The sequence below is a fragment of the Coffea arabica genome, chromosome 7e, assembly GCF_036785885.1.
Source record: "Coffea arabica cultivar ET-39 chromosome 7e, Coffea Arabica ET-39 HiFi, whole genome shotgun sequence".
Lineage (NCBI taxonomy): Eukaryota > Viridiplantae > Streptophyta > Magnoliopsida > Gentianales > Rubiaceae > Coffea > Coffea arabica.
In genome coordinates this window covers 42,269,085-42,282,424 of record NC_092323.1, presented here as the reverse complement: position 1 = coordinate 42,282,424, position 13,340 = coordinate 42,269,085, and the positions used below count along the sequence as shown (strand labels likewise).

Below are 13,340 nucleotides of genomic sequence, written 5' to 3'. Positions count from 1 at the left end.
AAGGTTACCCAATGAGTTTTGGGCGTCCTCAGATGTACAAATACAATTTACCAAGTTCACGTAATTCAATTATCAAGTCACGTTCACACAAGTTAATTGTCTAGTTAGGTAAAAGAGAACAAGTGCGATAAAGTACACACTCGTCTCGCCAATTCTAAATCACTTAATTAACAAGAAACAATTCAAGTATTTAGCAATAAGTTATGCACTTGACACTCACCAATTCAAAAGTAATTAAGCAAATAAGGCCTTTAGTTGTCCGCACCGAGATTTCCTTTGAAACCCTCTTGAGCACCTGAAGAAATAGTGACCAACCATCATTCACATATACTCTAGACCACTTAACATTCAAGGAAAAAAATGCACTTGCTTAAAATTTGAGACAATGCCTTAAAAGAGTTTTTTCTCATCAAAAATTGAGATTCAAAAATGAGGATTTAAAGTCTCAAGTGAACTCATATCCTTCATGAAATTGAGTTTAAAATGAACCATCAATCTCAAAAGGAAGTTAGAAGTTCATAAAAGTTCATTTCTTAAGAAATCAGAAATTTTCAGCTTTACGCGACAATACTTGGAAAATCAGATCTTGAGTTTTATAAGTCCAAAATTTGGAAACTTTAGACCGTTGGAAACTAGATTCATAGTACTAAAACTTTCCAGAAGACACTTTTCCCAAATTCCAACTAGAAATTATTCAAATTCCAGCCCAAGATTACTGTTTCATGAAGACAGGGCAGAACCAGTTCTCATTTTTCAGCAAAGTTTGAAAATTTGTCAAAATTCACAGGTATTGAATTAACCTCTAAAATTTATAACACAGAAAGAGTTTCAAGTCAAGTTTCAAACACAACAAGCAGAACTAAATTTGAATTTCTGAACAGCAAGATACAACAGTTTGAAAATGGCTGGATTTTACAACCTGTTCAACAATTTTCCAGTTACCAGCTTTGACAGTTTTGAAATCAGACCATATCTAACTCTACACAAGTCCAAATTAAGAATGTTTATGGTGTTAGAAACTGGATTCAAAATATAATAATTCATTAGAAGACATCGTTTTCAAACTCTTTTCACAAGTGAGATGAAATTGAGCCACAAGATACAGTTTCACAGTTTCTCTCGAATAAACAGGTAAAACAGGTCAGTCCACTTTGCCGGTTCGCTATGGCTCACCCAAAATGAATCAGCAGGGGAATCTTATACCATTCAAAATCTCTTGGTATCTAGTTTCAAATGCCATAAACGGCACTCAATTTTGATTTTTGTGCAAAGATTTATGCTCAGACAAAGTACCCTTGGTCGGCTGACCTGGGTAGTTGTTTCCAGATTTCTTCCTTTCTTTGAAACCCAAGTTTTATGTAACCAATTGAAATAATTTTTGAAAACCAATTTCTACACATATAAGACAACATATAACAATAATTTTAGCAGCCATATAAATAACAAAAATTCGAAATCCAAGCAAGACAATAAGACAGCAAATTCGGCCAGCACCTCTTAAGAGTTTCTTCCAATTTTCTCTCCACTTATCAAGCCAATATCAAGTCACTCATCACAAAAACAACATCAATCAAGTAGGAAGCCTCAAGTCAGCTACCTAAAGGCTATCTCAAGACCACTAGCCTAGGATGTAAAGCAATGAACAAGGTTTCCTCAAGTCCTCTAGCCTAGATTTTTTACTAGGGTTTCAAACCCATGAAATACAACCTCTATTCTTGGTAAAATTTGAAAGATTAAAGAAGGATGAAGTGGTTACCTCTTCAAGCTCCTAAACCCTAGTTGTAAGCAAGACTTTCCACCAATACTTCACCAAGAAACACCACAAGCTTGCACCTTCCTTCTAACTAGAGTAAAATTCCAAGAGATTTGTGGGTTGGATGAAGAGTATCAAGCAAGATTGGAGCAAAAGGTGAAGCTTTTCTCTTCCCCCCTTTCTTCTCCTTGTTTCGGCTGAGAGAGTGTGTGAGGAAGTGTGTATCTTTTGATTTTTGTGGAGGAAAAATGAAGGAAAGACTAACCATAAGTTTGTATAAAAAGTCAACTTTCAATAGTGGCTCAATAGTGTCTTGCACTACCACTTTCTCTCTTGTTTGCTATACTTATACACTAATTCTCCAAGGTAATTCCTCTAGTACTACAATTACTCATACTTACTAGTCTAGTATTAAATCTCCAAATCTCCAATTAGTCGTGTCGGTGCGACTTTCAAGAAACTTTTGACGCGCACGCGATAAAAACTTAATTTAAGAAAAATTCAAGCAAAAATAGTAAAATTAAATAACACTAAGGCAAAATAATTATAAAATAAACTAAAGTAAGAATAAAATATGAGTCCTCACAGATTATCTAGTTCAATCAAATATTGGACCCTAGATATTTAACTAAACATAGCAATCATAAGAAATTAATCCAAAAAATGCACAAATACCAATGAATAAAAAAAACAGTAAAAATTAATTCGATTTCACGGTTGCTTGTAGAACCAAATCTTCAAGTTTTCCCTAGACTAGAAAGAGAGTTTAGTTGCTCCTCATGGAGATAACCCAAACAATAATATAAAAAATTGCAAAAGTCATATGCCCAAGCAGAAGCAAAAGTCGTTGGTCTTGCCAGGAAGAAAGAGAAAAATAATAGTTGAACCGTACTAACTAAGTGTTTCCCAATTCATATAGTTGTCTAAAACTTATCCAAGTTCCTCTAGGAAAAAGAAAATAAAAAGAGAAACATAAAAGAAGACTAATAAGTATCCTAATCAAATTGGAAGGCTTCACATCCAGAAAGGCGTCATGTTCTCTACTGCAATAAATTAGGATTTGGAAACACGCATGAAAATCCCAAACTTTGAAGTCACCTTTAGACGTGCCCACGCCTAATCGGATAGAAGTTTTCTGAAAAACACCATTTTGGCTCCTTTTTACTCCCAATTCCTTCAATTGTCACCAAATGCAAAATGTAAGTAGAATCAAGCAACTAACACTATATTTAGCCAAAATAATGAAAGAATATTCATAAATTTAATCACCATTATGCACCATATTAATCTCCTCCACACCTAAATTATGGTTTTTCTCAAGTATATCATAGCTCAAAAGCATAACTAAGATAAAAAAAATTATGTCACAACATAATATACTGGCACAAGCATCTAATTCTCCCAACAACTTCATTAAAATCTAAATACATAAAATTCGACTGTCCTCACAGGAATTTAGACAAATGCACTAGTCACCCTTAAAAGTGTATAGGGTATAATTTAACTCTCAAATTAGCACTCTATAGTGGCATTACCATAAGTTTGATCATATATCCCATCTCCACCACTTACTATGAATTCAATATAAAAATCCAAGGGACTTTTATAAGGTTGTAATGGGACTTTGGGCAAGGGGTAAGATAAAACGGTAAATTGAGAAGTAAACACATCAAAGAGAATATCAAAAACTCATTACATGAATCCAATGGCCAAATTTAGAAAAAAAAACTCAAACTTACAAGGCATATTGATTCCACCAATTCAACAAGTGTTGGCATATTATTGGGCTTTCATCAATGATCACAATATGATGAACTCGCTATCAACTACCTCCCTATTCAGATTGGAAATTTTATTAAGCACAAAATATCCTGCATGATGAACTCGATTTACATGATAGTTAAAGGTGTATAGTTCTAAATTGATATAACGTTCATTTGGAAGGGAAAGATGGGTTGGTGGTACGGGAGAAAAAAGTGTAAGTGAGAGATTCTAAGTTCGAGACCTCACACTTATATTAAAAAAAATTAATCTTCCAGAAAAAAGAGTTGGATTGGATGGTAAGGTGAATTCAAGTCGTCTCACTGACAAAAAAAAACTTCATCTTCCACAATATTGTATTTCTTATCTAGAAATAATTCTTAAGAAGATAGGGGATGGGAAATTGGGGACTGACATGATGAACTCAATCTACATTATATAAAAAACTCGACGTATCCCCTGCCTCATCCTTACTTTTAAATCCCACATCTCTCCTATTAAAATAATTCTATAGAAGATAAGGGATGAAAAATTAGGGACCGACATGATGAACTCGATTTACATGACATATATCCCACTTGTCCCCTATTAAAGTAATGCTTTAGAAGATAAGTGTAAGGATCGAAGACAACCTAAGAGTATGGTGAATTAGGTTTATTAAAAAGCTAATCAAGTTATAAACACTTTTTGCTCAATATGAAATTTACCCTCTTTTCTAAGTGATCACACAATAAATCAATCAATGAATGAACAATATCACTTGAGAGAAATAGAAGAAATAAGAAATTTAAGAATTACAACATAATAATAAGTAAATGAGAAGAAAGGAATTGCAAACCAATTGACTACCAAACTCCTCTTGAACTTGAAGATCAATTTAAACAAACTTCTTCAAATTGATGAAATACAATCAATCTTGTGTACAAAGGAAGGCTCACTTTCTACTTGTTCCAAACTCAACTCGGTCAAGTTAGGAAGTTTTACTATCTCTCAGGACAACCCTCACAGAACTACACTATTGAAGTATTCACTCACAAATGAAAACCTTACAATGAACTTCACACCATCAAGACTACAAATCTTCGTTAGAGAGTGTTTTCTCACTAAAACTACTCTATATCTTTTGTATTTTCAATGTGCAAAAGTTGTTTGAAGTTTTTGACCATGCACTATTTATATAAGATCAAGAAAGTGCTTCTTAATACTTCTAACGAATAGAAAGTAACTGAAGAGTCAACTAGTCGTTAGGAGTATCGGACGTCCAGTACTTCCGATGCTTGCATCCAATAGCAAACAGAGAGTTTAAAGGATTATCTCAATTCTATCGAACGTTCGGTGATGGAGTTCTTCATGCGTCCGAAGTGTTCCATTGTTTATCGGACGTCCGATGTTGTCTTCGCGAGCGTCCAACAGTTTTCAACTTCCTTTATCTCTTTCAAATGCTCTTATTCTTTGAATCAGATTTGCTTCATAACTGAAAGTATTTCTTGAAGAGATATTAGTATCATCCAATTGTTTTGTAAACATCAAAAGTTAGGGATCAAAATCAACATTCTTCCCCTTTTTGATGGTGACAAAACAATTCATGGAAGAAAGAAAAAAGATTGAGCATAAGTTCCCTCTTACTCATTGCATCCAAAATTTTTAAGTACCAAACTTATAATTTTAGAATAACTCCCTCTAACACATAACATCCATTTCTTCCCCTTTTTGTCATCATAAAATGAGAGTAAAATCCAACAACTATAATCCATGATGTAGTTTTCATAACAGAGAATCTAAAATACCAATCAAAAATAAAGAAATGATACCAAAATACAGTAATCACCAACCATTCTTGCCAACATCTCCTATTCCAATTGTTTTAACTTTCATATCATCTCCAAATGTCATTTTGCCACTTGATTTTGACTTGAGTTTAATGAATTGTAATGGATCACCAATCATGTGTTTTGAGTATCCACTGTCTACGAACCACTTTGATTCCTTAATGATGTTCACCAGATTCACCTACTCAAGAGTTCAAGAACTAATATTTGGTACCCTTTAATTTTTAGGTTTTTGAGAGTTAGCATTATGTCTAACTATTCACATGCATTTCATGTCTTTTCTCATATTCTTTTTAATATATTAATCACTTTTCATGTGACCTTTTTACAACAAAAACTACACATAATCAAAGAGTTATTTACATGAACAGATTTAATAAATCTTACTTGTCTTCTCTTATAAATAGCAAATTCATTTGCACCAAAATTTAACTTCTTCTCATAAGTGCCAAGATGAGTCTTTGATTCATTCCTTTGAAAACAGTCTTATTTTTTTATGTTGGAGCAAGTCATTTAAATTATCCATTCTTTTTTTCAAATCACTTTGTTCCTTTTTGAACATTTCACAAAATCTTATTGTTTTATCAAACTTATTTTGTAAATCAATCTCATTCTTTTCAAGAAATCATTTTCAGTTTTTAGCTTCTTGTTTTCTTGAAAAATATGTGTATTATTCTGAAAAAGAAAACTAATTTTGTGTTTTAATTACTTGTTTCTAGCATAAGATTCTTTCAAATTATCATGCAACTTTTTAATGAAAGATTCAAGATCATCATCAGTTTCATAATCATTTTCAAATTGAGGATTATAAATCGTTATCTCATTATTTTCAATGGCCATAAAAGTCAATTGAGCAGATTCTTCTTCCTCTTCTATTTCACCATCGGAGTTGCATTCATTTCATGTGAATTGAAAATTGTTAAATCTTGATTTTCTTCCTTCTTTCTTCTTCTTCATTGGATACTCACTCATGTAGTGTCCAAATTGGTCACATTCATAGCATTTGTCAGTTTATTTTTTTATTGGCCTCTTACTTTCCTTTGTTTCTTACAAAGTTGAATTGATTGGAATTTGAATTGCTAGGTCTTGCTTTTCTAAATTTTCTTTTGTTGAGAATTCTCTTGAAATCTTTTGTGATGAGAGCAAGATCATTGAAATCAACATCCAAATCTTCTCCATCCATTGAAACCGAGTCATTTTCATCTTGAGATGCTTTTAGAGTAATACTCATTTTTGTCTTTGCATCTTCTTCTTCTTGTACCTTGGTCTTAAGTTTCAACTCATAAGAAGTTAGAGAGTTTATAAGAGATTCAATAGGTATAGAATTCAAATCTTTAATTTTCTCAATGGCAGTCACCTTACTTTTCCAATCCTTGGGCAAGACATTTAAGATTTTTCTGTTTTTCTCTCCTAAAAAGTATTCCTTTTCTAGTACCTCTAAATCCTTAATGAGATCATTGAATTTACAATACATTTTGTCAATATTTTTATGAGATTCCATCTTAAATAATTCATATTTGGTAACTAATATAGATTTCTTTTGTTCTCTCACATTTTCACTCCCTTCATGAATTTTTCTCAGTTTGTCCCAAATTTCTTTAGCAGACCTACAACCTTTGATCCTAATAGATTTATTTGAATCTAAAGTACTATATAACACATGCATAGCGTTGGCATTCAAAGTGAGGTGAGTTCTATCATCACTAGTCAATTCATTTCTGATTTTTAGTCTTGATCTATGAGTGACTTCATTTATTATAGAGGCATCATATGGACCTTCTTTAACAATAAATCATAGTTCAATATCAATAGATTGCAAGAAAATAATCATTCTTTCCTTCCAACTCACATAATTGGACCCATTAAACATAGGTGGTCTAGTGACAGATTGTCCTTCAAAAAATATGGCATTGTTGGTTGTTATTTTTACTCCAAAGCCGCTTGAGCTTAATCTCTAGGAGACCAAACTCTGATACCAATTGTAAGGATCGAAGACAATCTAAGAGGGGGTGAATTAGGTTTATTAAAAAGTTAATCAAATTATGGGCATTTTTCGCTCAATATGAAATTTACTCTCTTTTCTAAGTAATCACACAATAAATCAATCAATAAATGAACAATATCACTTGAGAGAAATAGAAGAGATAAGCAATTTAAGAATCACAACATAACAATAAGTAAATGAGAAGAAAGGAATTGCAAACCAATTTACTACCAAACTCCTCTTGAACTTGAAGATCAATTCAAACAAGATTCTTCAAGTTGATAAAATACAATCAATCTTGTGTACAAAGGAAGGCTCACTTTCTCCTTGCCCCAAGCTCCACTCGGTCAAATTAGGAAGTTTTACTATCCCTCAGGACAACTCTCACAGAGTTACACTATTGAAATATTTACTCACAAATGAAAACCTTACAATGAATTTCACACCACCAAGACTACAAATTTTCCTTGAAGAGTGTTTTCTCACTAAAACTACTCTATATCTTTTGTATCTTCAGTATGCAAAAGTTGTTTGAAATTTCTGACCATACACTATTTATATAAGATCAAAAAAGTGGTTCATTAATGCTTCCAATGGATAGAAAGTAGCTAAAAAATCAACTAGCCGTTGGGAGTATCGGATGTCCGGTACTTCCAATGCTTGCGTCCGATATCAGACAAAGAGTTTGAAGGATTCTATCAGACAAAGAGTTTGAAGGATTCTATCAGACGTTCAGTACTTCCGATGCTTGCGTCCGATAGCAGACAGAGAGTTTGAAAGATTTTCTCAATTCTATCGAACGTCCGGTGATGGAGTTCTACATGCGTCCGAAATGCTGCATTGTTTATCGGACGTCCGATGTTGTTTTCACGAGCGTCCGACAGCTTTCAACTTCCTTTATCTTTTTCAAATGCTCTTGTTTTTTGAATCAGATTTGCTTCATAACTGAAAATATTTCTTGAAGAGATATTAGTATCATCCAATTGTTTTATAAACATCAAAAGTTAGGGACCAAGATCAACAATAAGGGATGAAAAATTGGGGACTAACATAATGAACTCGATCTACATGATGTATGAAGAAGTTGAAGTATCTCCTGCTCTTCCCTCCTTTAAATCTCACCTCTCCCCTGTTAAAAAATTAAAACAAAAAGGGAGCTCGATGTATCTACAAAATGTCTCGTTCTTATTTTTAAATCCTACATCTCACTTGTTAAAAAAATTTAAAAAAAAGGAGCTTGATGTATCTACAAAATGTGAGCATTTATTGCATGCAACCAACTTAATGATGTACAAGTCTTAAAATAGTATTCAATATATCTTTCCAGAGCAAGAATATCAGCAAAACAATAAAGGTTAATAACACTCTGCCTCTTGAACCTATAGGGCTTGTAACACTTTACAACCCTGAATTCAAAAAATATACACATTTTGCCCTCCAAGTGAATTATATTTATACTTTTAATTTTGACAACCCCATGTGCATATTGTTCTTTCCAAATTACCCCTAGTATTCCATTTTCTCAATGGTCAAGTTTTAAATTGTTGCATTTCCTTATCATATGTTCATCAAAGTATTCTACTACTGCATTATGTGATGTTGGATAGTAGTTTAATTAACTTATTGTGTAAACTTATGCATAATTTAGCATCAATTTAAATAGGACCTCCACTTGCACCTTGTCCCCCTTCTTATATATAATGTATTATAGTACTAATGTGTGTGTGTGTGTGTGTTGTAATTTAAAATTAACAAAATGGTATATTGTTGTGATAAAATAATGTACCCTTTCCTTAGCAATTTTTTATGTTTGTAGTAAAAGTATGATTTTGTTATATCAATTTGCTTCACTTTTTGTTTTACGTAGTATCAAATGTGAAAAAATGATTGATAATTTCAATTGTTTTTTGGCTAAATATTCAAAAGACTGATAATTGCGAATATTATTGGTGATATATAGACACACACACACACATATATATATATATATATATATAATTATGTTAAATAAAAAAAAAGTAGTGGCCACAATGGGTAGTGAAAAGGGGTAGGGATAAGGTAGCAATTGAGGAAGTTTTTTTATTTAGTTTATCCTGTATTCTAATATCATAGCATGCAATAGCAGAATATTACGATAAATATAGAACTTGAAAATATAAAAATATAAAAGTTGACTATTGAGAAATTAGGAAGTTTGGGGTAATTTGAAAAAAAAATGCATATGGGCTAGTCAAAATTAAAAGTACAAAATATAATTCATTTGGGAGTAAAATGTATATGTTTGAAGTACAAGACGTCAAAGTGTGACCACCCCATAAGTTCAAGGGGCAAAGTGTTATTGACCCAAACAATTATAGAGTGTTATGTACGATTCCCGAGAACGTATTGTGGTTCCGCAACTCGTACAAATAATTATGAGATGTTCTGTTTTCAGCTATGATGCCATTATTGCAGCCTGGTCGAGAGGCCCACACCATTAACCCTTTTCTTGAACGTTGTAGAAATTTGTTGCGGAAATAACTTAAAAGATTTTGGTTGGTATATTTTGACTTCATGACTTTATATCCTTGGACAACATTAAACGCATTTTGTCTAGAAGACTTAATTTAAATCTTTCTGATCGAACTTTAACACGAAAGAATTAACTTTGGCCGCTGCCTCAAGCTTGCGAGTGATATATAGCCTTGGTCCTTCCACAATTTTGTTTCACATAATGAGAGAAACTTGAGGACATTTATGTCATTTCAAAGGTTCAAGTCCAGAGTAAAGCAGCCGTTGGGCTCAATTCAAGATACAACTTAAACACTGGATTTATTGCTAATATCAACCCTAGAACGTGTCTGTGAATGCATACATACCGTTGAATTTAGGATAATCCTTTTAGTTGTTTATCAATTTATTCTTGACGTGGAACAACTCTTTTCACAGATGACCTCTCTCACTAACCCCCCCTAATCCCCCAAATTTTCAGTCGGGGCACCTAATCAAATCCTACAAAGTTTGGTAAACAAGCCAACAAACTTGTCTTAACTAGTTTCAACTTTCAACAACTTTAGAGCATTGCTTGTGAACAAAGTTCTTGACTTGTGCAATCAACTCTTCTGATTCCTTAAGTTCAGGAAAAACGTAGAAAGCATGAACCATATTTGGGTACTCCACCAAGTAGACTTCTTTACCAGACCTCTTCAGCCATTCATAGTACCTCTTTTGCCAATCTTTGAGTGAATCAAAGCCACCAATGAATACTATGGTGGCCGGAAAATCCAATCTTGATAGATCGACTGCTCTTGGACCGCTCACATTAATCACCTCGTGGTCACGGTTCATCCCTTCTTCTGGCGGCAGAAATGCCTCCCACATCCAGTCAGTTCTTGCAATTGAGACCAGTGGATCAATGCTAGCTAGACTTATCTCGGACTCTGTCCTTTGTTCCCCACCAAAAAAGGGTTGTATGGCCACCAGTCCTATCACCTTAATTTTCACCAAAACCCAAAAAAAAAAAAAAGTAACTCAGAAAGGAATGGTAGAGATAGTAACAGATAAGCAGAAAGAGACATCTCAGCAAGTTCATCAAACAAAAACATGACAAAAGGGACATGTCACTGTTCTCAACACACTTGATTCTAGAGCCCACTATATATTTAGTTAATTTTCCAATCTAAAAATCTTATCATGAAATTAAACCCCCGTGACAGCCCGTGACACCGGTTTGGTGTGCCGGCTCGAACCCTTAGCCGGCTCGAATCTTAAGGGTTCGAGTCAGCATGTTCTGGGTTACCAAAAAAAAAAAAATCGAATCTAAAGGCAAACTTTAATCACCCTGAATTAGAAATTTAACTATATTCTTATAAAGTTTTTTTTTTGGGGTAGAAAAAAGGATAATTTAAATTAAAAAGCATGCAACCAACAAATTAAGAGTCATTAAGTATAGTAATCCTTGGCAAAGCTAAGCCCCTAATATCATCCAAAAGAAGGGGATACAAAAGCTGGGCAGTGGGGATAACAATCAAGAAACTATTCTACACGCTACCTTTCTTTATGCAAATGCATGTGCACAAGGTTCGCTTCATGAAAGTTATGCTTCAAGGTGGTTTGCTGAAACTGCTCTGTCAGCATCCTTGGCGGAGACATGGACCTAGTGTGAGGTGCCCTGACATATGCTCTAGTCTTTTTCCTTAATACATGCATTAGAAAAGTTTTAACAATAATTCGTGGTACCAAATTACTTCTAGCCTTGCCTGGGATATGGAAGATCATGCCTTTGTGCATCAAGTGGCTATGACCTGATTCAACTGTTACAGGGTCTGGGCGGATTTGAATTTATGGCCCGATTAAATTGTCATGGAAGTACATTAAATTCTATGCTACTACAACGGACGCAGCACCGTACAATGAATGATACGTTTCAGATCCATTTCCATTGACAGGTGGTCCAAACATGAATTAGCTCAACAATAGGTACAAGGGAATCCTGAGTTACGTTAGCCAGCAACGCCGATTCAGATAAAAATATTCAAATGAAGGATACAAACAATTAACATTAGCTCATGAATTAGGGCTTTTTGCTAAAAAATCTAAAACTCTATTGAATCCTCGTGGAACTCTCCTTCGACCTTTGTTAAGCAATTCGTGCTGAACGATTTCTAACAAATTTAGTAATAAAATCTTCTTTAGCAAAACATTCATCTCAGATAATAAATCAGGTTTTTCACCTAGTATTTCGGAAAGATTACCGAACCTAAGCTCCGCAACAATATTTTGCCCAAAACGTGAAAATTAGCGTGTCAAATTTCGATTCAAAATTCTATTGCATTTTTCACTTTACTTTTTGATTGATAATAACAGTCGAACCTTTAAAAAAATAAATGCCAATTAGGACAAGTACGGATCATGCTAGGAGGAACAAAGACCACAATTTAAAAATCAAGGGGTTAAATTGCAAATTGTCATTAATTTTAGGTAATGATGTAATAAAAAGACATTCCGTGGACTTGCCTTGAGTGTTTTAAACTCCGACTCGCAAGCTCGCTTGGCCACGTGGTGGGCTATGTTAGCTCCGGCGCTATCTCCGGCGAGAAAACAACGTGACACGTCAGCATTCTCCGGCAACACACCCTTCCTTTTCTGTTCATCATCCAGAAACCTGAGACAGTCGAATCCGTCCTCGTATTGAGCGGGACAACGGTACTCAGGTGCCAGCCTGTAATCCACGGAGACCACAATAGCCGGCACAGAACTCGAGAAACGGCGGCAGACGGCGTCGTAGGACCTATTATCAGGACTCAGATAAGTAAATCCTCCGCCATGGAAAAAAACAATCACAGGAAGTACCGAAGACGACGTCGTAGCAGCAACAGGGACGAAGAGGCGGAACCAGAGCTTGCGAGTGGGGTCGACGGTGATATCGAAGGTGGAGACGCCGCCAATTGGTGTGGAATTGGCGGAGCATTTGTAGCCGAGCATGCTGAGGAGAGTGCGGTTGACAGTACCGTTTCGACGTCTGGAGGCGGTCGATATGGTGCTTATGATTTTGATTGAGATTCGAGTTCGCCATGGGAGTGCTGGAGATGATATTTTAGCAGCCTTCGGTGGCGGTGGTGGTGGAAGTTCATCGGAAAGTGCCATGGTAGGTGGAATGGTGGAGGACAGGGAGCAAGACCGGGAAGAATGAGATATATGGTCTTATTTGTTTCTTAGTGCGAGTGATATGGACCCGATTTGGCTGTTATACTGACATGCCTGACAGATCTCGTGGGCTGGGGTATGGGGGTTGCTTTTAAGATTTAATAAGGATTAATTCTATCTTGCACCCCTTAACTATACCTTCATTCTCATTTTGATCTCTAATATATATAGAATTAATCTTCTATACATCGATAGTCTATCGTGTATATATATTTTCACTATTGGATATATGACATATAATTTAAATTTTAATCTGAAACCCAAATTTTACACATGTGTCATGTATTTAATCGTGATAAATTGATAATATATATACTGTCAGTATATA

At 34.5% G+C, this 13,340-nt stretch overlaps 1 protein-coding gene across 1 annotated transcript; it reads right to left on the bottom strand.

The window, feature by feature from the left end:
• Positions 1–10,112: 10,112 nt before the first annotated feature.
• On the bottom strand, positions 10,113–13,075 carry LOC113701879 (probable carboxylesterase 18). Its single transcript, XM_027222760.2, has 2 exons — positions 12,323–13,075; positions 10,113–10,798 (listed from the first exon to the last, which is right to left on the bottom strand). The coding sequence occupies exons 1-2, from the start codon at positions 12,950–12,952 to the stop codon at positions 10,364–10,366; spliced, it is 1,065 nt and encodes a 354-aa protein (XP_027078561.1). The 5' UTR covers positions 12,953–13,075; the 3' UTR covers positions 10,113–10,363.
• Between the last annotated feature and the right edge of the window lie 265 nt (positions 13,076–13,340).

What these genes read in the sequence shown, in the direction of transcription:
- LOC113701879 (XM_027222760.2), bottom strand. Translation starts at nt 12,952, where the DNA reads ATGGCACTTTCCGATGAACTTCCACCACCACCGCCACCGAAGGCTGCT. An exon ending in CGGAGTTTAAAACACTCAAG is followed by an intron (nt 10,799 to 12,322) that starts GCAAGTCCACGG and finishes GTGAAAATTAAG; the next exon opens with GTGATAGGACTGGTGGCCAT.